Source organism: Armigeres subalbatus, chromosome 3 (assembly GCF_024139115.2).
Source record: "Armigeres subalbatus isolate Guangzhou_Male chromosome 3, GZ_Asu_2, whole genome shotgun sequence".
Lineage (NCBI taxonomy): Eukaryota > Metazoa > Arthropoda > Insecta > Diptera > Culicidae > Armigeres > Armigeres subalbatus.
Genome location: NC_085141.1, coordinates 423,945,772 through 423,972,320, shown reverse-complemented (window position 1 = coordinate 423,972,320; position 26,549 = coordinate 423,945,772). Strand labels below are relative to the sequence as shown.

At 38.4% G+C, this 26,549-nt stretch overlaps 1 protein-coding gene and 1 pseudogene across 1 annotated transcript in view; both read right to left on the bottom strand.

Annotated features, from left to right (window-relative positions):
- LOC134223131 (uncharacterized) overlaps positions 1–26,549 on the bottom strand; it is a 120,155-nt gene that overhangs the window by 7,261 nt on the left and 86,345 nt on the right. The window contains exons 6-9 of the mRNA XM_062702270.1: positions 20,641–20,821; positions 19,871–19,927; positions 18,944–19,027; positions 18,638–18,786 (exon numbers count right to left, since the gene is read on the bottom strand). Coding sequence (XP_062558254.1) covers positions 18,638–18,786; positions 18,944–19,027; positions 19,871–19,927; positions 20,641–20,821 — 471 coding nt within the window. The remainder of the gene's footprint in view (positions 1–18,637; positions 18,787–18,943; positions 19,028–19,870; positions 19,928–20,640; positions 20,822–26,549) is intronic.
- On the bottom strand, positions 1,200–2,223 carry LOC134224368 (uncharacterized; annotated as a pseudogene).

Sequence of the window (26,549 nt, the reverse complement as noted above, 5' to 3'; positions counted from 1 at the left end):
ATTCCTGACGGAGCTTCGGAGAATTTGTAATGCTCTAAATATGTTTACGCTGACGCTCGCCGCCGCACCATTACGCCACCACTGCTGGCTCAAGATTATTTATCACGCCGCCACCGATTCAATTTCAATCGGCGCTTCAAGTCTTCCACAGAGTCTCCGTAATCGGTGCAAGGTGTCCCAGGATTTTCGCTATTAATCCATATGGGTCAAAATTGATATCTAAATTCAGTTTCAATATAACATTCGCAAAAAATGTCGATGATATGCCTCATGATACATTTGAATGTATTCTGATATATGTCCCTAGCTAGAGTCCCGGAACGAATTCCAGTGTGCCCAAAACTGGCCATCATGCTTCCATATTCGTTCAGAGGCATCGCAAATAAATTTTCTCCGCGATACGGGTATAAAAAAACGATGTTGACGATGAAACGAATGACAAACATAAAAGTCAAAAATGTTCTAAAAGGCCACCCGACAGACCCCACTGGGATTCTGCATAAATCCGAAATCGTTGGACTGACTGATCGATCGATCATCTGAAACTATGATAATTTTTGGTTTATGTCTGAAAATTTCAAACAAATCGGTCAAAAATGGAATGAATTAGAGCAAAAACATCATCAAAATGTTGATGCGCAAAAGAGGTTGGGGCTGCAAAGGTTAATCAACCCTCTTGATTATCATTTCCCATTTCGGTATATCCTTTACTATTAAAGACGACCGCATACTCCACATTCGTCTAATACTCTAATTGATCTCCTCGAGTTTATACACAAAACTGCAAATGATGTACTATTTCTTTGTTTAACCACATTTAAAATGTATGGATGATGGAATATCATTAAAAAATGTGCAAACTTATACTGTTCCGTCCCGTTTTTTTAACTTGCACATAGAACAGCAATTACATCACAGGACAGTGCGATGAAATTCCAAATGAAAATGTAAAATCAATGAAAATCAATGTTTTGTAATATCCCCATATTTGTCAATTGTCTATATTTGTTCTTATTCATCGCATCGCATTTATTTATATTTATTTTAACGACAAAGCCTTACAAAACCTTCCTTACGACAAAACCCAAAACTTATCCCCTCCCTCTCGCTCGCATACTCTTACAAACACACACACACACACACACACACACACACACACTCACACACACACACACGCACACACACGCACACGCACACACACACAATTCAAATTACTTCTTCTTATTCATACGTTCCAGAATGTCCAGTTTTCTCTTCTTATATTCCAATAGCTGCTTATTGTATTCAAGCTCATCCTTTCTGGCTTTCTCTTTCCTTAGCTCACTTTCGATGCGTTGTCTGGCTTCGTCTTCTCTCAACTTATAACTTTTCCGCGCGTAGCGAGCTATTTCCCCCGTATGTTCAACTATCTTTTTTATATTTTCCGTTTGCTCAACCAGTAAGTCCAGACGATCATCCCTGGTATCTGTATTCCGCCGCTTGCGTTTCGATGAACGATTAACAGTTTTCTCAATATCCACTGTTTCTTCTGCTTCTTCGATTTCGTTGTTCGGAAGATGCCCCTGTAAAGTACTGCTAAGCAGTGGCGATCCAAAAGTTGTATGCTGATGGCGCTCTGGTTGTGATGTTGGTGGTGACCTTGCTTGCGGAGACTCACGACGAGGCAGGCCATATGAAGTACCTAGAATACTTTTAAGTATATTACTCTATAACAAGACAATTTCCTTTTACATACCAGCATGATTAATCATTTTGTTCAAGGATAATAATTTAACTACCACTTCTTCCATTGGCGACAAAATTTTCATTGCATTCGGTCCGCCACCCGTAGCATTGGCTTCGCGTTTATTATGCGCCAACTTATTTTTTATACTGTTTTTGTAATCAGTCCAAACCTGCAAGTATAATAGATTAGATAATTAATAATAAAGTAAAAAGATTTGATATGTTAAAAAAAACCTTTTGCCAGTCCTTTTCCGTGCGAGTCCCAGACTGTTGAGGCGGACGGTGAGATCTCTCCATATATCGTCGTATGAATTGCGGTTTATTCCGGACGCTTCGCAGAATTTTAAACCCCTGGCCACCGCCGGTTGAGCCTCCATTTGGGTAACGAGCAAGTTAAACTGCTTTCGGTTAGTTACTCGCACTCTGAAACAAATTATTTTTACAATTAAATCAATATTTTTGAGCAGTTTTAAAAAAAACTTACCGTTTCACCTCCATATTTTAATTTTTAAACTGCTCTCGATTAGTATAACGGTATCGACAAATCTTACACAGAAACAGCACTTCAATTGAACTTTTGTCGATGAACGAACATCCATACTGAGAATACACTGAAAGTTCATCGGAGCTCATTCACATCGACATTAGTCACGGCCAAGATGAATACACAGCTAGGTGATTCAATTTACCCAATTTATGGACAAGAAGAAGGCGGGGGTGAAAAATTCATTTTCGGTGCAAAACATAAACAAACCGGCTGGCTCTACCATACTAAAATCCAAGATGGCTGAATCGTGAATTTGGCAGATTGGAACACCTAGTGGTGTATTCATCTTGGTCACGGCATTCGTAAACGGGAATCGGAACAAACAGTCGAATCGACTAGTTTCGTTTCACACGGCACGCAGAATAAACACAACTAATTGTACATACTAATTGCTTAATATCCGTGTGGTGCGTTATTCTCTTAGAGCCGCCAGCCAAAAAGCGTTTTGCCTCAGGACCATAAGTTTTCTGGCATTCCAGTACGAACAAACGTCGTTTCTATTGATTGTGTTGTTCGCGATCGAAGGCGTAGGATTGCCAATCTGGAGATGGCGATGTTTACGGATAGGAAACATTCTCGGCTTCCTGCCTTCCCGCCCTTTCTCTGCAATGGGTAGCAAAGGAAACCAGATGTCGATGACATCGGCTGAAGATCAGCAACCGAGTGGCTCCAAGCGGCCGCTACATGATGATGCCGACCTGTCGATGATAAACGCTAGACTGCTAGCAAACAACAAGTAGGGGAGAATGGTCCAAAATGCACCCCTGGGGCAAAATGGCCTCACTCATAAAATCACTCATATAATCTGTTGTACTACATTTATGAACGAATATTATAATTACAATTCATAACTAGTTATCCATCATTGATCACCATTGGAAAAAATAAGCAGAATCCCTTCATATTCACTCAAATTTAACGATTTGCTATTCTTCCACCACATCTGTAAGATTGTAAGTCAATCCATTAAGAAAAAACAAACAACCATGCGTTCACCATCATTTTACATGCAATTGAGTCATTTTAGACCACCATTCGGGCGTTTTGCCCCAGGCCTATTTTTAAAACATTTTTTAAATGCGTTAGAAAGTCATGAAAACCTTATTATTTTGAATAGGAGATCATTGTGAAATGTAGCTGGGTTTGTAAATGTTGCACCTATACGTTGAAATGGTTGGGTATTTTTGTTTATATGGGCGAAAACATCGAAAAAGCTTAAGGGGTGCATTTTGGACCGTTCTTCTCCTATGCTATTTTGCCGGACTAACAAGCAGTCTATGCAGCTTTCTGTGGGTCAGTTTCAGTGTATTAAAAAGATGTGTGCGCCAATTTGCGCCGAAACAAGTTACACGAATCCAAAACACCCCTAGAAAAACACATTTTCTCAAATGACTTCTCAGTTTTAAGGTCACTCCTGACGGAATCCAAGTTTCAAAGTCACGTTTTCGGGGGCACACTACTCGATACGGAAGCAACGCACAACTGTATTTTTTATTTTTTCACGCATGCTGCGACGCAGCAAAATTAAATCAACAAACATGACAGTTGTGTGTTGCTTCCGTATCGAGTGGTGTGCCCCTGAAAACGCGAGCACTTTGAAACTTGGATTCCGTCAGGTGTGACCTTAAGGTAGAGATGTTCCACAAAACCCAGAATAATCCACCTAGCGGTGATGGTGCCTTTCTCGTGCATTATAAAATAAGGAAATACATAATAGTAACAAGAAAAGCACATAAGAGAGGTCAAAATTCCACTTTAGGGAGATAGATTCACTTATTTCCATCAATTCACATTTATTTGCGTTTATTAAAATGCATTGCAGCAGTCTTTGAAAAAATTTCGATTTTGAATTTTTTTTCCAAGGGGACCCTTGGGGAAAATGGGGAAGAAATCAATGTTTTTTAATAACTTCGGAACGCAATGGCCGATTGGGCCAATTTTCAATAGCGAAAAATTAGGAAGGATTCCGCGTCGGATGCAACCTGTTGTATAAGGCTAAGTACAAAAAAGTGTGTCTCACATTTTTTGTACACACACACATACATACAGACATCATCTCAATTCGTCGAGCTGAGTCGATTGGTATATAACACTATGGGTCTGCGAGCCTTCTATCAAAAGTTCGGTTTTGGAGTGATCCTATGGCTTTTACGAATACTTCTTCTTCTTCTTATTATTGGCATTACGTTCCCACACTGGGACAGAGCCGCCTCGCAGCTTAGTGTTCATTAAGCACTTCCACAGTTATTAACTGCGAGGTTTCTAAGCCAGGTTACCATTTTTGCATTCGTATATCATGAGTCTAACACGATGATACTTTTATGCCCAAGGAAGTCGAGACAATTTCCAATCCGAAAATTGCCTAGACCGGCACCGGGAATCGAACCCAGCCACCCTCAGCATGGTCTTGCTTTGTAGCCGCGCGTCTTACTACACGGCTAAGGAGGGCCCCAATTAGTATACGCGAAAGGCAAAACGTGTATTTTTGTTAGCCAAACAACTTTGTAAAAGGTGATAAAAATGCCTGAAACATAGAAAAAAAATTTATGCTCGAAAAACTGATTTCATGGACCTTCCACAGAAAATGTCACATATATCGTACTATATAAGTCATAGATATGGGGTGTCTTTGACAAAGTGACTTGAAATACCATCCGCTACGTTTTTCCTGAAGACTTTAGGCTCGTATCTGGTTTCGACCGGCAACTACACTCCATCAAGGAGGCGATCTCGTGGGCGCAGGATCAACACTTACTAGTGGTCCGCCAGGTAAGCACAGACCTAACCATTGACACTCTCACCAAAGATTTGATTCGTCTGCGGAATGTTAAACGAAGGCAATTCCAACGCACCAATCTGCCTTCTTTGACGACAGACTGCAATCGCTTGACCTCAATTATCAAGGTCAGAATGGTGGCCCAAAGAAATAATGATTTTTTTTTCTAAGATTGCATAGTTGACAACCATTGCACTTTCGCATGTATTTCGAATGATTTATGGACTATTATCGTATATTTAAAATATTTCAACCCGTCAACCCATTTAGTTTGGAAACATGAAACGCATCGATGTTGCAGCTATAGAGTTACCTTAGTAAACGCGTAATAAGTCAAATTCGCTGAAATTTTGAATGGTTGATGGTTGAAATTATGGGCCGAATGGCTCTATGGATTGCTTTATACCACCTGCCGAGAAGGCTACTGATATAGGCCGGTACTTCGTAGGGGAATTGTGGGTAAAACCGACACTGCGGGTAAAACCGACACCACTTCAAATCTCTGATTTCAAGTGGTTATTGGACAGAATTTCGACACACTTTGAATAAACGTTTAATTTTATGTATTTCTAGTCATTTTGTAACTGGCGGAGACGTGTAAAAGTCATAATAAACAGACAATTAGCATTGATCACCATTGAGGAGGTGAGTTATGTAAAATTTTGGCATCGGTGTATAAGCTTTTTCGACAATAGTTTGTTGATTATCAGTATTTAATCAATCTCTGATCCATAATTGAACATCATTTTGTGTATGTTGTGGAAAAAAAGTTAACTTTTCTAATTATAAACATCAACATGTATCTCATCATTATTATGCTATCAGTTGGGGTAAATTCGACACCTGCCATCAAATCACGAAATACCTCTGTTTTATTAGACTCATCATTCGCATAATATAAGTCAAGTATTGGAAAACGAGGCGCCGGGGAATATAACTTTATCATAGACTGGTTACATACCTCATCATCATTGGGCGTGACAATAGGTCTAGGGGGTGCTATTGAGTCATCATGGAAAACCTGCATGTCGGATAACAATAGCGCTCAAAGGAGAACCGTATTTTAAGTTTCTTTTGCTCTCAGATATATTTAATCCGTTCTCTAGTGTTGTTCTTTCGTGATCAATTTTTACTCCTGTAAACATGTAGCTTGTCACCTACGGAACTAGTCATTTTCATTTCTTGTCATAACTGTACCATAGGCATTTATTTTAAATCATCATTATAAACAACTTTTTAAAATAAGTGAAATTTAAATGTAGGTCAATATTTACAGTAGTTAGTAAATATGTTACTAACATTCTTATACTCTATATATTTCTCACCCGACCCAATAAAGAAACTAAATAAAATATGATATGTGGTGATGATTTTAAATATATAAAAAAATCAGCCATCGTTTATGAGTGACCCCTAAACATGAATTTCATACACAAATATCAAAATGAATGTTGTTAAACATTTTCAATTATGTTGCAACATCATTTAGAATTGTTCTGATGTTCGATTCCATAACGATTTGATGTGTCGGTTTTACCCTCATGTGGTGTCGATCTTACCCGCACCCCAGCTGGTTGGGCTAGAAGATGGACTGTTCGCGTTTTCATCATAAATCAAATTCTATCAAAAAATATTGTTCTGAGACCTCATGGACTGATGCATGAAGAGCCAAAGTATGCTTGTATGAAATTTCTAGACCGGAAAATTGCTTCATAGATTGGGGAACTGTAAAGTTGCTTAGGGTGTCGGTTTTACCCACTTTTCCCCTAAGCTCCCACAATCTTTGACACAGCATTATCAGTCCGTAAGAAAGTAAAAAAATCGCATAAAAAGCGATTCGTGTAATCGGGTATGAAGCGTTGACTCTTCCTTGATCGAATGGTCCAAGTAAATTGGAAATCCATTGAGAAACGACTGAGATATTAACGTTCAAAGTCTATCATATTTTCGTGACGCTTTTCGAATTTTCGACAACGACATTCCGGGTCTCCATCGGCGGAGCTACATCTGCTGCGCACCGCATCATCGCAGGCGTTCCCCAGATCAACGAGGCCGATAAAATACTTCACCATTAGAAGATTTGCATTACCGCGGCTATGACACAGACCATCATCTTTCCCCACGACTTATTCCGGCTAAAGATTGCAAAATCATCTTAAACTGTATACCGGTGAAATAGTCCGACAAGGCTGATCTTCTGTTAACATTTCATTGGTGGAAACACTGGCAAATTTGTCAACGACCAGTCTACTGATACTCTAAGAATTAGACACCTATAATTTTAATCTGTCGAGCGCCATGCGCGGCTGTAAGTGTAGATGAGATTCATGGCTTTGTTCCAAACCTTTTTTAGGATGTGACTTCAGCTTCCTTCGTAGTCCAGGCTGATACTGTGAGAAGCAAATTTTGGCAAACCGCTTGTATAAATGTATGAATGATTTATGAGTAGTGCCGTTTCAGTGACATTAAATTTTGAATAAACATTAAATTTTCTCAAGCCTACTATTTTATATAACTACAGTCGTCGAAGACAACTAGTTTGCAACAGGTGCGTGAGGAGGACTATACTGTCACTGCTTTGGGAACGTGTCTGTCAAGATACAGGTTACAGGCAATTAATTTTGATTGTACTGATCAACCGATCAACGAGCTCTTTAAGATTTTTCTCAACTACTAAAACAAGAGCTAAACATATGAAAATTTAAATATCACCGGGAAATATCACCAATCCCGAATGGAATAGTTCCCCTACATAGCTATAATTAGGGTGCCAAGGGTGTATGGGAAAAAATTGACCTCCGAATTTCAACAACGGATAGTCAAAAGTTTCATCTCCTCAAAATCTCCATGAAAAATTTAAGCTCAATCGAACTTCGTTAAGGGTTTGAGGGTTTGTCAAAGCTTGACTTTTTTTTCAACACAAAAATTTCCCAGGAGGGAGGGGGGTGTTGGTACAGGAAAATTTTGAAATCCTTTTTTTCATGCCAAATGTCTTAGAAATGCATGAAATGTCGAGATCTGGTGTATTCTCGAAATATTTTTTTTATTTATAAAATTGACTCTGGGACTTGGAACACCACACCCCGACGTCATTTCTTTTTTTGAAAAACAAATTTTCTAGATAGCACCAGATCTCGACGTTTCATGCATTTCTAAGACCGCTTTGGTTAAACACTTAATGGAGTTTGATTGAGCTGAAATTTAGCATAGGGACTTTTTTCGAGGAGATGAAACTTTTGAGCACTACCCGTTTTTTAAATTGGAAAAGTCGATTTTCATTGGCACCCTAATGTCTACTTTCTGAAAAAAAAAAACTTGGAATTATCAGGATTTTTTTACCAACCTGGATATAGACAAAAATCTAAAAAGAATAAATTTTGGCTGTCACCCCCTTTCTAAATGTTGGTCTAGAATTATATACCGTTTTGACTCAAATTCCAAACATGATTCATATTCCGAACACTCACTTTATTCGTGAAATTTTCTCCACAGGAGCTTGAATTTATTTGTAATATTGATGCTCAGTGTGGAAAGACAATGAAAGTTTTGGTTTTAGGGCGCTAAAACGCCAGTGTTCGGAATATGAGTCTTGTTCGGGATTTGGTCCAAAACGGTACAAGAGAAAGAAGAAATTTTCTACAACACACAATCGCAGAGAAGTTATGAATTCTTCTGGTGAAAAAGACACATTTTCATTCTCTACTAATAATTCAAACAAGAAAACCGCAAAGCATGATGATATCGATAGCGGCCATAGCAGCCTTAGACCAGTATAAGAAATTCAAAAATCTATATCTATATCAGGCATTGAAAGCGTGAGTGAAGCGGACGAGCATTGATCTAATTCAATCATAGCATCCAATTCCAGTGAGTGAACAGTCTTGGTCAGATGGATACCAAACAACGAGTATGAGCGATCGTTGCTGCGTAAACAACGAGCGACAGGGTTCGCCAAGCCAGACTTGGTATGGTATCCAGGGAAGCTACGACTGGAGCATTTGTATTACGCTTACTCTACAAGAATAAAACCAAAACACATCAGGTGTTCTGCTTTATTCACTCTGCTTTCAAGTTGCTGGGATGGAGGAGAGAAAGTATCGAAGCCTCCCATGCAGTGTATCCGAGTTCCATTCTCATAGCGAACTTAATTTTCCTAATGTCTGAAAAGATGTTTCTAACACCGTGTGGTAACAACACTCATTGTTAGGTTACCAAGTGATTTGCCTCGCTCAGTTGTCTCCCAGTGGTGTGCGATGAAGATCTTGAAACATTGAATCAACGAACGCCAAATTTCAACGATCTAGAAAGCATCAGCGATTAGACTGCAAGAGAACATCAAGTTGGCATGAATTTAGCTGATTTTTACTCATGATCTGTTTTTTTTTTCAATGCCTGATCTTCTTCTCTTCTATATACAGTCGACTCTCCACATCTCGATGTTCTATATCTCGATATCTCTCCCTATGTCGATAGTTTCCTCAGTCCCTTCAATCTACATACATTTGGGCTTTCTACATCTCGATAACCTCCCTATCTCGATACCTCTTTATCTCGATGGGCTCTGATCATATTTTGTTCAGGATTCACTCTCCTTATCTCGATATGGTCAGTTTTTAGGCTACTAGACCATCTTTGGATAATAACAAACTCATCAACAACAGGAAACGACATTTGTTTTGTTGTCGTTTTTCATAGCAACGAGCTTTTTTTGGATCTAGTACCCATTTCAATTTTCCTTCCATTCCTCGATGGTCCTCCCTATCTCGATGGTCCCTTCAATATCGAGATGTGGAGAGGCGACTGTACATAAAAATGAATTTCTGTCTGTCTGAACCTTATAGACTCCGAAACTACAGAACCAAACTGCGTGAAAATTTGTCTGCAGAGGTTTTTGGAGCCGGGGAAGGTTCTTAATATGGTTCGAGACCCCTCCTCCCTTTGGAAAAAGGGGCTCCGATACAAATGAAACACAAATTTCTTCATAACTCAAGAATTATTCAGATAATAAATCAATTTAGGCGAAACAAAGTTCGTCGGGTCTGCTAGTAAATAAATAATTTAAAGTTTACGGAAACCTACGTCAAACTGGCTGTCGTGTCTAGGATAAATCTTTCTACTTTATGCCTTTTTGAAGTCATAGAAAAATGCTGCTGAAGAAGTATCGACATTGTGTTCGTGCATGTCGTGTAGAGAACCCAACAGAGGTATCCGAACGTCGCACAGTGCTGTGTCCCTTGGACAAAAATGGAAAAATCGACTCTCGTACTTAGTCGAATCAAGTAGACCATGATATTAACATATGTTTCAGTTATGCTGTATGCGCATTAGTATCTTTGTGAGGTCACTGGGACGATCAAAACAACTCATGTGTGTAAACATTTCTATCGCTGAAAGTGGATGATTTATCACCTGTTAGTGAAAAGCATCTTTTCCATTGCCTAAGTTTTCGAACGGTATCTTTCACTGTGAAAATCGATATGAAAAGCCTAAAATCAAGTAAGTAAGATCCAATTAAATGTGTTTCAGTGGGACATATTTCGATCATTGTGATAAGTGAAGCTTCCAAGTATTGGGCATGACATTATATAGGAAGAAATAATCTACAACTTTAAACAGCTTTACAGGACATCAAAACACATCTCTGAAAATCGCCCCAGATCTCACTTATAGTATTCTTAAGAGAATGGAAGTGATTCCAGATGCTCTTATTTGCTCTATTAATAGCTGTTAACGATTTTCTAGATGATACTCTTGCGCTCAATAACATGGATATCCAACTTTCCATTCTCACCATAATGGCGACTGCTATAAATTATTTTGACATTAACTGCTTCCGACGCTGAATTCATTTCGACGCTTAGTAGTATCTTAGCAACCATTTAACATTGTTTATTTATTGAAAGCTGGAAAACAGATAAAAAGTTGAAGGTAAATGCCTGTGAATTTCTAATTAAAAAAATGTATATATTTTAGCATAGAAGCATGAAACCATTTCGATTGACGAATGTTAATGACCTCTATATGGGTTGCAATGATAATTAAGATTTAGCTTTCAAGCAACACACCGCAGACGAAGCTATATGAAGCTTGTTTATCTATTGGATCGGATTTAATTCTAGATGATCTGGTAACTCTCTTGATTGTCCATCAGTTGTTCTGTAGATAAATGAATTAATTATTACATAGTGCGGAGTTCGAGTTCCTGTAATGGCACGTTTTCTTGCGAACTGTATAATATACTGGTAGAATCAAGAAGGTGAGGAAAAAAGGATTTACAAAGGTAATTCCTGTTTGAAAATTTCCAGGGCCTCTCTTCAGACGCTAAACCCGTTTCAATCGTATGAGTAAGCACTGTTTAAAGCCCTGAACGGTATAGAACGTAACGGCGACAGTAAAGAGCTGTAATGAGCGGAGATGAAGCAATTGATCCCTAGAAGCTCATTTAAAAGTAAATACTATACGGTTGTTAAATCATATTTCGATGAATTCAATGAAAATAAATTAGATTTAAAACCATGTAAAACAAAATTAAATGTTAGCAATAGAATATGTTTTCCTTGATTATTGTGAATATTCATATTATGAACTATTCAAATCAGCCTTTATGTTGAGAAAATATAATCACCTCATATCTTCTTTCCAAAGATATGAATTATAATAATTCAACAATCTCCCTAACTTTACCAATTTCGTTGTGTTATAACAATTTTTAAATCATTTTTGTATGCAGGTTATTTACAGGCGTTTTTTCTTGGATTTTACTTTCACTATGACGATTTTCCCTATATTTTTACTCTCAGCATATTTCTATCCATTTTCTACGCTGGTGAGGGCTGCTAGCGGGAGTGTTTTAATTATTTTCTGTTAATTTTTATTTATTTGAAGGTCTGTTCTTGAAAAAAAGTAGATGTTCTCTGTTTTCTAGGAACATGGAAGAATACAAAATGCAGATGTTTCGAAACACCGAGCGTAGATATTTGAATAAAATAAAGGCTATCAGGGACTCGAAAGCCAAGACGTATTTAAATCTCAGAGCGGCTTCATGTTTGATTGGCTCGCCATATGTCGAGCGTTTATGATTGCGTAAAATGCTCGGTTGATTTCTGTCGTCCATAAAACACTAAATTCAAAAAGATCACAAAGACTTTTCTTCAATGCTTAGACGCTGAGACCTGAAATAATAAAATTTTAAATTAAAAAAACTGCACCTTTTCAATTTTTTTCCTGCCATCAATAAATAAACAAATGGTAAAATGGTTGCTGGGAGACCGCTCAGCGTCGGAATTATTGAGGCGTCGGAAGCAGTTACTGTCAGAATTATTTATAGCAGTCGCCATTATGGCTAGTATGGAAAGCTGGATAGACAAACAATAGCTTTCCGTTGATCCGTCCTAACGAAAAGCTCGTGTGTTGAAGTTTCTGTCTGATTTATATAATCCAGAAGATTTCTCCGAGGAACTTGAGAAAGAACTAAAGCAGTTTTGCAAAATCTTTTGTTTGAGTATTGATCAAAAATGGTTAAAGAGCTTTCGGTCATCCGAGAAATTGAGCTTGAGCTTGAGCTTGACTGCTCGTAGTTGCTACTCCATTATGACCAGATCAGCTGTTCTTGCACAGGGAACCAACAGATGTTTGCTTGGGACTAAACACACATCTTCAATGTACAAGTACTGGTGATCTCATTTGCTAGGTCATACTGGCGCATGCCACGTCGGAATGCAAGTCAATGTAGGGAAGGGGGAGGAAATGATGATGCAATAACTCGCCCACTGCAAGCCGAATATACCTCTGCACTTGCCACGAGTTCATGCGGAATTTGTTGGAATTTTTGGGTTAGGTTCGAGAGGCAGAGGTCCGTCTTGGTAAACGAGCTGCCAATGTGATAGATAGGAGAAAGCAACTGATGGAATTTCTAATTGGATGTAGGAAACGAGGTTTATAGCTCATTTCCAATTCTAGCAGATTACTGCTAGAATATTCAAGTTGAAGGTATAGGCAGAGCCGTAGCGTGGAGTCCCAGCGCCCTTGGCGAAACGTTATTGGGCGCCCCTTACTTTCATGCATGTTCAAAACAAATGCCATGATAAGAGCTGTTTTTTTTTCAAAATCGACTTCCTCTATGGCTTGCATGTGTTCCAATAGGTGCAAAGATTAAAAAAGAAGGCCAGAACATTTCTAAAAATCCCTTTTATAGAGATTTCAATGATTTTCTGAAAAAAAATATTAAATAAACATACGCAAAAAAAACTAGTTTCAGTAGTGCGTGTGTTGCCGACACAAAATCCAGACTTCCTTGTGAATTCACGCACTAGTGGATCTAGCTAGGCCAATAAAATCCATCTCTCAAGTGTACCGGTCAGTGATTTGATCACTTTCGGACGTAGTCACACCAAGAAGAATCCCACTTTGGAGTAGATTGAATAACCGTCGGAATCTGAATTAAACCTTGGTCGGTGGTTTGAAAGAACTACTGGACTCATGGTGTTAGGGTAGGGTGTTTTTCGACTGGATGAGATCTAATACTCGAAACTTGGCTTTCTCAGTCTAAAAAATCAGGACGATGTTTTTTTTACTTGCCCGACGTTTCGGCCGATGAGTTGTAGCCTTTTTGAAGGTTAGTATAGTCTGTCGTCTATCGTAAATAATTGTAAACCACTTTTGATCAGTGGTGGAGAAAGTGCTTTCATGTTTGCTTTTTGGAATAGTGATTTTAAGGTTGTGTTTGTTTTCTAACATACAACAGCTGCAACGTCGGATAAGTAAAAAACCAAAACGGACAATTAAAAAACTACTGGACTTTAAATGAAATTCAACTTGGAGAGAATTGGTAGAAGGTAAGAATAGTGATTTGACCAAGTCGTATTAAAAAGACAACTCCGGGCCTATTTGGATCAAGATTTATCAATTCCTAGAGTGGGCGTATCGGTAGTTTGGTGGCATTGGTTGACTTGGTTAGGCCAATAAATATCAACTTTGAAATAGATCAGTTTCCATCATTTCTGAGATCCGTCGATGCAGATTCTCGTATTCAGCATGTCAAATCAAATTTAAAATATCATCGAATATTGAACACCTTTGTATGTTTTTTCACCCTTATACAATTGTCTGGTTTAAAGGAATCGAAAAGTTCACAGTTTTTCTTAAATTAAAATAAACTCCCTATCACTACATCTATTATTTGGAAATGGCTTTGATTTACTATTCACGAAAAAAATTATACGCGTTTTTTACAGTCTACTCTGTGTTTTGCCTTTGGCGTGCTTAAGTCTTCAACTAGGGCTTCCTCTTCAGAAACTTGTTCCAATCTTTCAATCCAATCTTTTCATTTATATTTCCTGTTCCTTTCTATTTTCACTTGTTCCTCCTTAAGGTAAATGATAAAAAAATAGTCAGTGAAGATGCTCCCTGAGCCTACGTTCTGATACCTGTATCAGTTATTGACGGAAAAGGGCCTTTCGAAAATTAGTTCAACGGTTGATTGCGGATGTAGTCCCCGAGGGAAACGTCTGTTAAAAGCTTGAATCTGAAACACTTTGAATCGATAAATTTGAGAATATACCAAGGTTTTAAACACGGTTTGATTTTAGCCGATTGAGACCCTCAGCATCAGTAAAACAAGGAATTAACCTCACCACAAAATTCAAAAAAATCAAACGAAATTCAAGTGGTAGGTATCCATACAACCGCGTAAAAAACCTTGATGAGATTTGTCATCATTTCCTATAGTTCTATTCTGGATTTTGGCGCCCCCCTAAGGCCTAGCGCCCTTGGCGGGGGCCAACCTGGCCAACCACACGCTACGGCGCTGGGTATAGGAATAGAAATGGAAACGGTATGGAAGTCCATTTCCAGTTCTAGCGATTGCTAGAACATGAGAAATATAGAGAAAGATACAAAGTAGGAGAATGGAACGGACCTGGGATTGAGAGAAATTCAAGAAGCAAAACTCTCTGATTGTCTTCGTTGGTAAATCTTCCTCGCAATCCGAAAATAAATATTGAAGGAATTGCCGAGTCTTCATTCAACATCGCGAAGGGTAGACCTCAAAAACCGTTTCAGGAATGTTCGATTAGAACCAAGAAACTACGTGTTGAAGACCTTATCAATAAAAATGAACCTGAGGAGCTAGCATTTGCGGCCAATATATCAAGTAGCTCAAGCGCAAATCATGAAAAGGTAATGACAACGACACAAGTACTGGCGTTGTACATTGACTTGAGTTTATCCGACAGAAAGTACAATCTGCTGCAAAGTACTTTAAACGAGGTGCATGCAAATCTGCTTCCTAGCCTTTACCCGTTGAAAAAGGAAAAGAAAAAAAAAACATTCCTAAACAGGTTTCCGCGTTTAAAACGTCCGCTGAGGTTAATTTGCAAGACCTGATGAATTGTACCTCGCCAAGCATTATGCAGAAATTTTCGGTAGAGAGCTCAAGGACGGTGAAACTTGAATGGAAATAGGGTTTTGATGGACGCATAGGACATAGACCTACAAACGAACATTCTCGGAGGATATTGATGAAAATCTGCTTGTTGCTCTACTGCCCATGATTTCATAGTTAACGTAGTATTTCATAGTTAAAAGCAAATTTCCTTCATTCTGATGATGATCCCAGTCACCACGAGTACGCTGGCTTCTACCCCTCTGTTACTAACTTCATAATAAGATGATATGATTGTACATATCACAAAGAGCCATGGCTCCGTAAAGAGTTAGACACGCCTGAGCCTACCAAATAAGCAAACTTGGAGAAAAAATATAACAAGTTCCAATGATTTCTGATACCGTCGTTAAAAAACAATCCCTCAAATCAACACTAAGGATATTCTGATTCTTTATAGTATAAAACATGAGAGCTGGCGTTTAAGTCACTTATGAGATGATCAATTGGAAATTGGTCAATTGTTGTAATTAAAACTGTTTGCATACCACATTATAATATCACATATTTTTCGTAAAAAGATCCTGGTTTTTTGAGGCATATCGTAAAATCTGGCGTTTACGGCATTTATGCAATTATCTGTTCACCATAGGTCAATTACGCAAGTAGTAGTTTTTATCATAAGTGACAATTTTCCCAAAACGATCTCGATTATACGAAGTTTTTTTTTTTTGTCTTTATTTAGGAGACTTGCAGCCCGAGGCTGGCTCGTCTCCGAATTATACGAAGTGTATTATATGTTATGAAATTTGGCGTTTACGCCACTAATGCAATTATCAATTTAACATTCAATAATGCAAATAGTTTACAATCATTTTCTCAAAGACGCCATTGAGTTAAAACGTGTAGAATGTAAGTTATGATTTTTGTCCCGTAGTTCCATACGTTCGAAGCGCTGTGCGTCGGCTCCAGGGGCAAGTTCACCTCAATTTGGGTGATTTGTGCCATCGCGTTCCCATCACACACATGACGGAAAAGAAGTTAACAAAACCCAGATTAATCCACTTAGCGGGATGTGATGCCTTTCTGGTTCATCATAAAATGTACCGCTAAATGTTAGAGAAACTAAAATAGCAATAAATGGGAATCGTTAGTTTGTTTTCAAAACTCAGGCGTCGTAGCTGTCAGCAAATTGATGGTAGACGAAATTGGTGGCAGACCAAATTGGGGCGTGATAAAAATCGAGTCATCACTGTAACTTGTACATATTCAATTCATTTTTGGAACGATATTGTACCGCTCATAAAAAATCTACTACTCCGCTTATTTTCAATCGCAACAAAAAATGGAATCTATGACAAAAGGTCGAAAGACAAAAGGTCGAAAGGACAAAAGGTCGAAAAGACAAAACGTCGAAAGGGACAGAAGGTCGAAAGGACAAAAGGTCGAAAGGCACAGAAGGTCAAACGGGACAAAAGGTCGAAAAGGACAAAAGGTCGAAAGGGACAAAAGGTCGATCAAGAACAAGTTGATAACAAGTTGGGTATATTCCAAAAGAATTTATGAAATGCATTTAACTTCAAGCAGAAATAAAACACTGATTACATCAATCAAAGTTGAAGAATGAGCAATTTTCAAAGAAGGCGTTATTACTATGAAACAATATTATGAATATCTAGATAGTTCTGTTAGTGATATAAACATTGTTGATTTAGGAAATGAATAAAACTTGAGTTGTCCTATATAGTTGGCAAAAAAGTTGCTCTTTTATTTTAAACTATTTTAGTGTCGCTTCGAGCTGTCAAAATAGCGTACTCGGCAGCCACGCAGGCGCACGCATTGAAAAAAACTGGCGTGTAATATACGCCGATGTATTTGATGTGCGGCGTGCACCATTTTGACATATCGAAGTGACATTTAGAAAATTCAACATCCATCTATTAGTTGTACTCACTGAATGAATTTTATTTAATTGTTAAACATTGTGAAAAATAAAAGAGCAGAGTTTTTGGGCAGGGCATAGGGCAGTTCTGATGCTAGATTGACTCTCTCCGTTTCAGTTCCTTGTCCATTTCGACCTTTTGTCCCGTTCGACGTTTTGTCCTTTCGACCTTTTGTCCCTTTCGATCTTTTGTCCTTTTCGACCATTTGTCCCTTCGACCTTTTGTCTTTCGACCATTTGTCCTTTAGACCTTTTGTCTTTCGACCTTTTTTCCCTAACCCCAAAAAATGAGCGCCAAATAGTCACCTAAGAAAAACATACCTCCAGGGAAAAAGCTACTTTGATATGTTTGAAAATTCGGCCCCCACGTGGTGGATTGTGGCGATGAATGCTTTGATAGCACATGTTTTTTGTACTGCGGATAAATTTCCCACATCTATGAGAGCATTGGAAATACACCCAGCTTGTCATAAGACGAGTTTGTACAATCCCCTTGAATTCCACCACTTAATTGTATCTTGACAGATACGTATTTCGACCTCAACAGTAAGGCCGTCTTCAGTGTCTCGTACTTGACTCGACGGCCTTACTGTTGAGGTCGAAATACGTATCTGTCAAGATACAATTAAGTGGTGGAATTCAAGGGGATTGTACAAACTCGTCTTATGACAAGTGAAGACATTCCACTAAAAAGCTCAAAATAATTTTCTTAACAAAATACACCCAGGTTTTTTTTTACACGGTTGGAATTCATTAATCTCTTGGTTAACTCGAACTTTCACAGCTTTTTAAATACCACCTGAATTTTCTTTAATTTTTTTGTGAATTTTTTCGTGGGTTTAACTCATTGTTTTATTGACGCTAAAGGTCTATAACGACTAAAACCAAACCGCGTAAAAAAAAACCTGGGTGTAATCACAAGAGTTGTCATTTGGTTGCAAGGCACAATACCTTGTAAAGCAGTAAAAGTATTATGATTTTCAGCATTTTTATTTGAACAAATACTCAAGTCCAAATGCACTCTGTTTCGATAGAAGCCAATAATATAGTGCTTTATCAATTGATAAGAAGAATATTGATGTCAAAGTTCACATATTATATTATAGTTTTATATTGTATCTAGTTATAAAGCTTGTAATCTGAATAGATTATTAGCATCATTATATCATATTTCTAAATCTACCAAATAACTGAATTTGGGCAAAAAAAGCTACCAAGAAAAACTTACAAATGAAATATAGTCATCAGCTTATCAACAACACTTACCAGACGGATGAGTATTCCGCTCGAAATGTCCATTTAACAACTCCAACGCCTGAGGCGTAAAAGAGGTTCGCCTTTTCCGCTTCTTCGATGGTTCCACCCCAATGAAGTCGGTCAAATGGTTCTGGCCTGACTTAAACCTTGAAGAGTGGCTGTAAAACAACAACACGCGACGGGTTAGAAAATTGTATTCAAGTTTCAACGTCAGTAATCAAACACAAAAGACACTAGGCGAGATTTGAGTTGCACATCGAGAGTTTTTATGTATAAAAGATTTAAAAAGATTTGCAGAAATTCAAACAAACGTACCTTTCCTCGGCCTCCTTCATCCAGCGCTCCAGAACGGGCTTGATCTTCTGGGCGCTTTTGGGGGTAATGTCAAGTTTTTCAAACCTTCGTATTTTCAATTATTGGATGGTTGCCCGTAAAGGGTAGAATGGGGTGCAAAACAGCACAGACAATCGTGTGTTTGTGATTAGGAACATTATTACGTTTGAATGTGATTTTATTAAATTTCCAACAAATGAAAGGAAGAAAGAACAAGACAAAAATACATTAGGAGAAAAAGTTAAATCAAATGAGTAATCGGTTTTCGAATCATCTTTGATTAATAGAGTTTCCAATCAAACAAAAAGCAGCCAATAGATTTCAGTATATTTTGAAGAATGTTGATTTTACTGTTTCGTAAAGCATTGGAATTTGCCAGGACATTGAAATTTCGGTAATTCTTGTTGCTTAGACATTTTTTTTTTGAAAAATAAACGTTTAACATAAATAAAATTGAAAGCAAAACAATGCCCTGGCCAATTCTTGGGATGATGTAAAAAATAATAAACGAAGCATTCCATGCACTTATTAGACTAAGCTATGAAGTTAGACACATTCCATCGAATTACTCACCTGAGGGTCTATTGTTACATATATTTTACTAAAAGTCTACTTATGCAAAAAATCTTGTACATTCTCAATAAGTAATTTGTGAGAAAGTTGAACAATGCCATGCCGCAGTGATTCATGAGATTAATATCCTTTGACCAAAAAGGAACTAAATGTTGATCCCAATGATAAAACTTGATGCCAAGCGGAACAGAAAGCCAATAAAAGTAGAGCAGACGGAAAAGCAAACAAACCAAACAAATAAATGAATGATAATAAAAACTACAACCTTTTCTACACATTTATAAGAATAAAAAATGGAAAACCGAACGAAAAAGTAAGTGTTGACAAAATACATACATTTGCTGCTGCTGGGACGAGAGTTGAGCTGCACAGTACATCTGAGCTGCAAGGGCGCTGCACATCGGAGATCCCACGTCAGAGGAAAATTTGCATTTTGGCACAGTGGCACACACAGAAATAGTAGGCGACGGGCGGTGACCATGGTGATGCGGTAGGCGGGAACGATGGTGTGTGACGTAGTAGCAGTTTGCATTCGTAAACGAAAACATTATGATGGAGCAAGAAGATATGATGTAGAGGTACGTATAATTCCGAATGCGGTGACAACGAGAAAACACAAACGTTGCCCGAAATCAAAATGAGCGAAAGAAAGAAAAACGAAAATTAATCCGCTAGTCCATTGATTATGAATAATGATTAACGTAAATGAAACATAAACAAGGAAGAACAATGTCCTGGCACCGTTTTTACTCATTCTGTCTCATTTTATTCTGTCGTAATCCTTTGCCGAATTTTCGCTGAGAGCTTTCCAATTTTCCTTTGCTTTCACCTGTGATTTTTTGTTCACCGGCGGCGTCTGCTCAACCTCAACCACCACCACCCTGTACGATTATTTAAAATTATTCGCAGCCTGTAATTTACGGACCTTGTGGCGATTTAATCAAATGAGGACGACGAAAAATATGCAAATTACGGGCACGAGGACGGTGGTGGTTGAAGGCGTTAAACAAGGACGGAATCGAAACTTTCGGGCGAGTCAAGAATCGAGCGTTGAGTTTTGGGTTTGTGGAATGAGCAAATTAACGAGAATTTCACGGCGCATTTACCTGCAGATGGCACTTTGGCTGTAGGCCGGCCCCTCGGTGACGGATAGCGCTTGGCCCACTTGGGTTTGCGTGAGGCCCAGTGACAACCGGCGCAGTTTGAAGGCCTTCGCGAACTCCTTGATGTCGTCCAGGTCGATCCCGTCGACGACGTTGCAGTTGGTTTGGTTGATTGTGAGTTCATCTATTTGGGGAAAATGTATTTTAATGATTTGATTTTGATCACAGGTATTTGAGTTGTGTAAATTTATTGGTTGAGATGTCGTATAGGTATGTCATAAAGTCATATAGGGTAACGCGGCCCATAGCTTAGTTGAACTGTTGGATATACATATTCTTATTTTGAGTGCTTCCAACTCATATGTTCCAAATCAAATTTATTGATATTACGGGGAAACAACTGCTAAAGATCAAATTTAATAAACAGGATAAGTTCCAGTATGAATGTAGAGCCATAAAACAACGATGTAAGTCAATAATAGCTGCACAACAAATCAAAAGTAAAAAATCTATTATTACCAAGCCGATCTGAGATTTCTCAACCATAGGCCCTAATTAGCCATGCAGCGGGTTGCATTCGACTGACGGTGTTAGGTTAGCAATCAATGTGTGATCCCAATAAACGCTCCATTAGGAATCGATTTAAATATTCTGTCCTCAATACCAGTATGAACCGTTGACGTCTATGAAGAATGCATCTACCACACACGCCAGTTGCTCTCGCTCTCTTTCTGCTCGCGCTTCGGTAATAACGAATAAAGCACCGCACTTAGACAACTGTTTAGCGTAAATTAAGCGTTAATGGAGAATGTCAAATTAATTGACTCGGAAATTGAAAAACTGTGGTGTTCTTAAATTGGTTGCTTCATCATCGGCGGTCTCGTGTTTATACACACACTGCAAGAATCGGAGGGTTGTATGAGCAAGCAGCGTTCAAGTGTGACAACATCAACCGTCTTGGCTAATTCGAGCAGCATCATATCATGCTGCGTACATAGGCGTACCCAACGAACTAGCAGTGCTTAGTGTTTTACGACCGCCAAATTGTTCTCACATAATCATAATTCCTGGTAAAGTATGTGCTAACGATATGTGTCATCGATAGATCTATAAATAATTAAATTTGTCCCAGACAATTATCTAGCTGACAAGAATTTAACTAAACATTTCGAATGATTTAACGCTCAAGATTTAACTATCATTTCGCGTTTAATAGTGTAATATTATATATGTTTGTTGCATGAAGTTGAGGGCCTAATCATTGCCGGTACATCACGTCGATTGCTGAACGGTTTTTTTTTCAAATAGTTTATTTATTAGGCTCATTTCTGTACTACAAAAGTCTGTGCCAAAAATGGTAAAATAGTGAACATGTAATTTGTTACTCTAACTATTAAAAAAATTAACCTATTTTCCTATGCACGCACTTCTTTTTCGGGCGCGAACTTTTTTATTACTCTTCATCAAAAAGACTTCAGCCCTAGGCTGGCTCTTCCTGTTTGCGAAAATATTACATACATTTGATTTTACATAAGTATTTTAAATTAAATTGAGAGGAAAATAACACATTATGTTTGGACTAGAAGAATTCCATCTCTAATTAATTTTATTACTGTTTCAAATCAGTCATTAGGCGCGAGTGCCGGGAGGGGATCGTTTGCGTACTGCTTGGTTCGGTCGTTATCGAGTTTCGTAATGTGCGTCGGATTTGTAGCGGAGTCGTCATCTTTTGTCAAAGAGTTGAACATGCCTGATGGAGGGAATTTGGACCCATCAGTACCCGCTGAGCTGCGGAGGACGACGGAGGTCCTTCGTAACCTAGTAGGGAAAGCACCCGTCTAGCATACTGGGGTCGTGAGATCCAACCCCTCCGAAGGGATTGGTTACCTTTCAATACATTTTTCAAAGTAAACCTCTTACATGTTGTGCTATTGCACAAATCGAGTTTTGGACATAGTAATCTTTAACTTTTGTGTGGCCGACTGGGTACCCGGGTACCTTTTTGGAATCCAATTCGCGATATCTAAATGAATTTTCATAGTAGGAGGTTGAAACTCTGTCACATCCACAATAATGACGGCCAAAATCGATTGTACGGGTTAACTAAAATTTTGATTCAGTAGAGGTGGAGGGAGGGGTTCCGACATTTTTTTAAACTTCAAACAAGTTCCGGAACAAGTTCCCAGTGGGGCCAAGAATACCCATAAACATGTTTCAATGAAACCTCAACAATATGGACATCAAACTTCTTGAAATTGCCTCAGCAGTTTGTTTCTGATTCTTTTAGGGCCCCAGATGTGCTAACTTTATAGTTTCCATTCCAGGACAGGTTCCCCGTAGGCTGTTAACCCGTGTGTTGAGAGCAACCCGTTTTTTTTGTAACCCGTGTGTTGAGAGCAAAATCAATGCGAAGACCACCCTTTGAACCCAGAAGGCAACTAAGTGGTCCACCATCAGGAGAAATGACCAGGTGTAGAAGATTATATTTTGAAGCTGCGATTTTTTATAACTCTAGGTATTTGTCATTTGAAAAGGGCGTAACAGCCAAAATTTATTCTTCCTGATTCCTCATCTACATACAAAGCTTTATACATAGACGAAGAACGGGAAAGAATAAATTTTGGCTGTTACGCCCTTTTCAAATGTTGGACTAAAAATCTATTGTTGGCGTAATGCCAATTCTGGAAATCCGTCCTAGAAACTATTACTTGTTGTAATTGTGAGAGTAAAATCATTGCATGAACAACGCATTGACCACGATTGGTCATCAAGTTGCACTGAAGGTCCGGGACACCCGGAGTAAAGATAAATTCTTGAAAATCGTCCTAGTATACAGTGGTTTGTTATGAATGTGAGAGCAAAATTCCGCTAAATGGTCCTCCGAGAACTCCGAAACATTCAGAGAAAGGGCCTATTTTTAAATTCATCCTTGTAGACCGTACTGTTTCATAAAACGATTTATGCATCAAAATGAGAGAACTATAATTGCAAGAACCAAACGTTGACCCCGGGAGGCCAGTAAGTGGTGCTCCAGAAGCTCCGGAATAGCCGAAAAGGTAATCAATTGTAGAAACTCGCCCTAGAAAGCTGCGACTTTTTTTTGTAGCAGTGTGCGATCAAAATCAATTCGAGGATGTGCCAATTTTTTAGGTAGTCCTAGAAAGTTGTGAGTTTTTAGAAATCACTTGTTGAGAAATGTGAGAGCATAATTGATGCAATCTAAACGGATATCCACAAGGTGGACCTTCTGAGGTTCTAGAAAATCCAAAGGAGTGGCCAATCGTTCAAATACACCAATAATACTGGGACTTTCAATAAATCGTTCGTTCACTTCAAGTGGCGGAATAAAAGGGTATAGTACGAAATCGTCTTATGACAAGTTCCAGACATTCCACTAGAAGCTCTAAATAACCTATGACTGACGTATAGAGCTCCATAATTGTCAATCTTGGGTAATGTTCCTTCAGTTTTCATAATCGTTTAGGGTTCCCAGGTCCGATTCCACCGCGTGCAGCAGCTAGCGTGTTCGTGGCCCTCCATGAAGTCTATCCGGATCTCTGGTCAATATTATTTTGCTATTCTTTCTTCCGACATTAGTGACCGGCCGACATTAGTGAGTGACTGGAGTTTGCCATATTGTATACGATTCACAATATTCCCTTCTTTATACACATGATACAGCTCGTGATTCTTGCGTCTGCGACACACATCTTTTTTTAGTTTCCCATCGAGAATTGTACGTAGCACTCGAAAACGCGAAAAGCTTTCCGGTCCGCCTCTTTTTACATCCTTACGATTCAGAGTTGATGGTTTAGCCTATCCTCGCCGGCTCCCTCTTCATTAGGGCAAAAGCCTCCGCAACTATCCTGCGATCGTTACCAATGCAGTCAATGTCGTCCGCAAATATCAGGAGTATATGCGACCATGAGATGATAGTGCCATTCTCCTTCACGCCAGATCTCCTAATCATCCCCTCAAGTGCAATATTTAGAATAAATTTGAAAGTGCATCACTCTGCTTCAATCTTTCCACGGTCACAAACGCGGTTGATATGTCGTCTGCAACCCGACTACTTTATTTGGAGCCATCAAGCGTTGCACGTATCATCGTAATCAGCTTCGCCGGAGAACCATGTTTAGACATAATCTGCCACAGCTAATTTCTTTTCACTGAATCGTCCGCTGCTTTGAAATCAATAAACAGGAGATGAGTCTGAATATTTAATCCGCCATTGATTGGCCGTCACGGGCAGAGAGGTAGATGAAACTAATTAGACTAGTTGGTTTCTTCATCTACTGAGGGAACGCATCTAGTTACATTTTTTTTTCACACAGATTATCAGTCACGGTGTGTCTGTGACCATTATTAACGAAAAAAAATGTCCATCCATTCTGAACTCGCCTTTCGAAAGATATAATATCCAGGCGTCTGCTATGAAAATTTCAAAATCTTTCATCTAGGGAATCAAAAGTTATAGCAGTTACAAATTTAATGATTTTTGCGTTCGATGTCTCACTAATACGCAACCATATATACCGTGAATTTCCTCCTAATTACATCCAAATAAATTATCATCAAATATGCAATTTGCAACCTCAATCAACTATAACCTAAAACCTATTCTTCGAATAATAGAAAAAAAAATAGCAAAAGATGTTATAGATAACATTGTACTAATATCGATGGTAAAATAGACAATACAACCAAAATACAGTATTCAGAATTATTGTACTTCAATCTCCTAATCATACCAAAGTGTGAATATTGTCTATGACAGATAAGTAACTACACTCTGTATGATGATTCTGCTTTTATAAAATATGATAATAGTTGGTAACATAGAATACCGCGCTGAAACAATTTTGTCTTTCATGGATACTGGGTAGTTAGTAAGACTAGTAACCAACATTTAAACAACAATGTACATCATTTGTTGTCAGTTATACAACAATCATCCAGTTCGATTCAAGCAGTGGTACGAAAACGAGTTCCATTTGGAAAAAAAATGGGAAAGGCTAGATCACCCGAGGAAAACCGCTTTTTCCGAGAACGGTAAACGGAAGAAGCATATATGCACCACTTTGAAACGTTTCAACAATTTAACTGATTTGCTGAAAAACGATGCATTTACTTCATAAAATAATGCATTTACTACATAAATTAATTTACAATGTTATGAATACTTATATGTGAATATGTACATTTTGTGGAAGATAATGAATTGAAAATGTATTGGAGGTAACCACTTTTCCCTCGGTAGGACTCGAACCCACGACCCTGCAGTACGCTAGACTAGTGCTTTAACCAACTAAGCTACGAAGGACCTCCATCGGCCTTCGCAACCTAGAGGCTACTGAATGAGCTCGAGATTCCTAAATTGGACGCATAGTCAAATCACTCGCAATCCATTTGTCAAGCCAACACTTCCATACGTGTATAGTACACGTCCACATTAGAAGAGCGTGAGTATTTAGTCTGTTGACCTGTAAGGTCGTCTTCAGTGTCTCGACTTGAGTCGAGTCAAGTACGAGACACTGAAGACGAACATACAGTTGAGGTCGAAATACGGTATGTAATATGATTTGGTGGAATTAAATGGAATTGTACTAAAATCGTCTCATGACAGTGAAATATTTCTTAAATAGTTTCAGTCTTTTGAAATCTCTCATTTTCTTACCTGGCTTCATGGAAATGCGATGGTTTCCATCTTCTAGTCGGATACTAGTATTCCCTGTGTCAGTTAATTTATGTAGTAAATGCATTAATTTATGAAGTAAATGCATCGTTTTTCAGCAAATCAGTTAAATTGTTGAAACGTTCCAAAGTGGTGCATATATGCTTTTTCCGTCTACCGTTCTCGGAAAAGGCGATTTTCCTCGAGTGATCTAGCCTTTCCCATTTTTTTCCCAAAT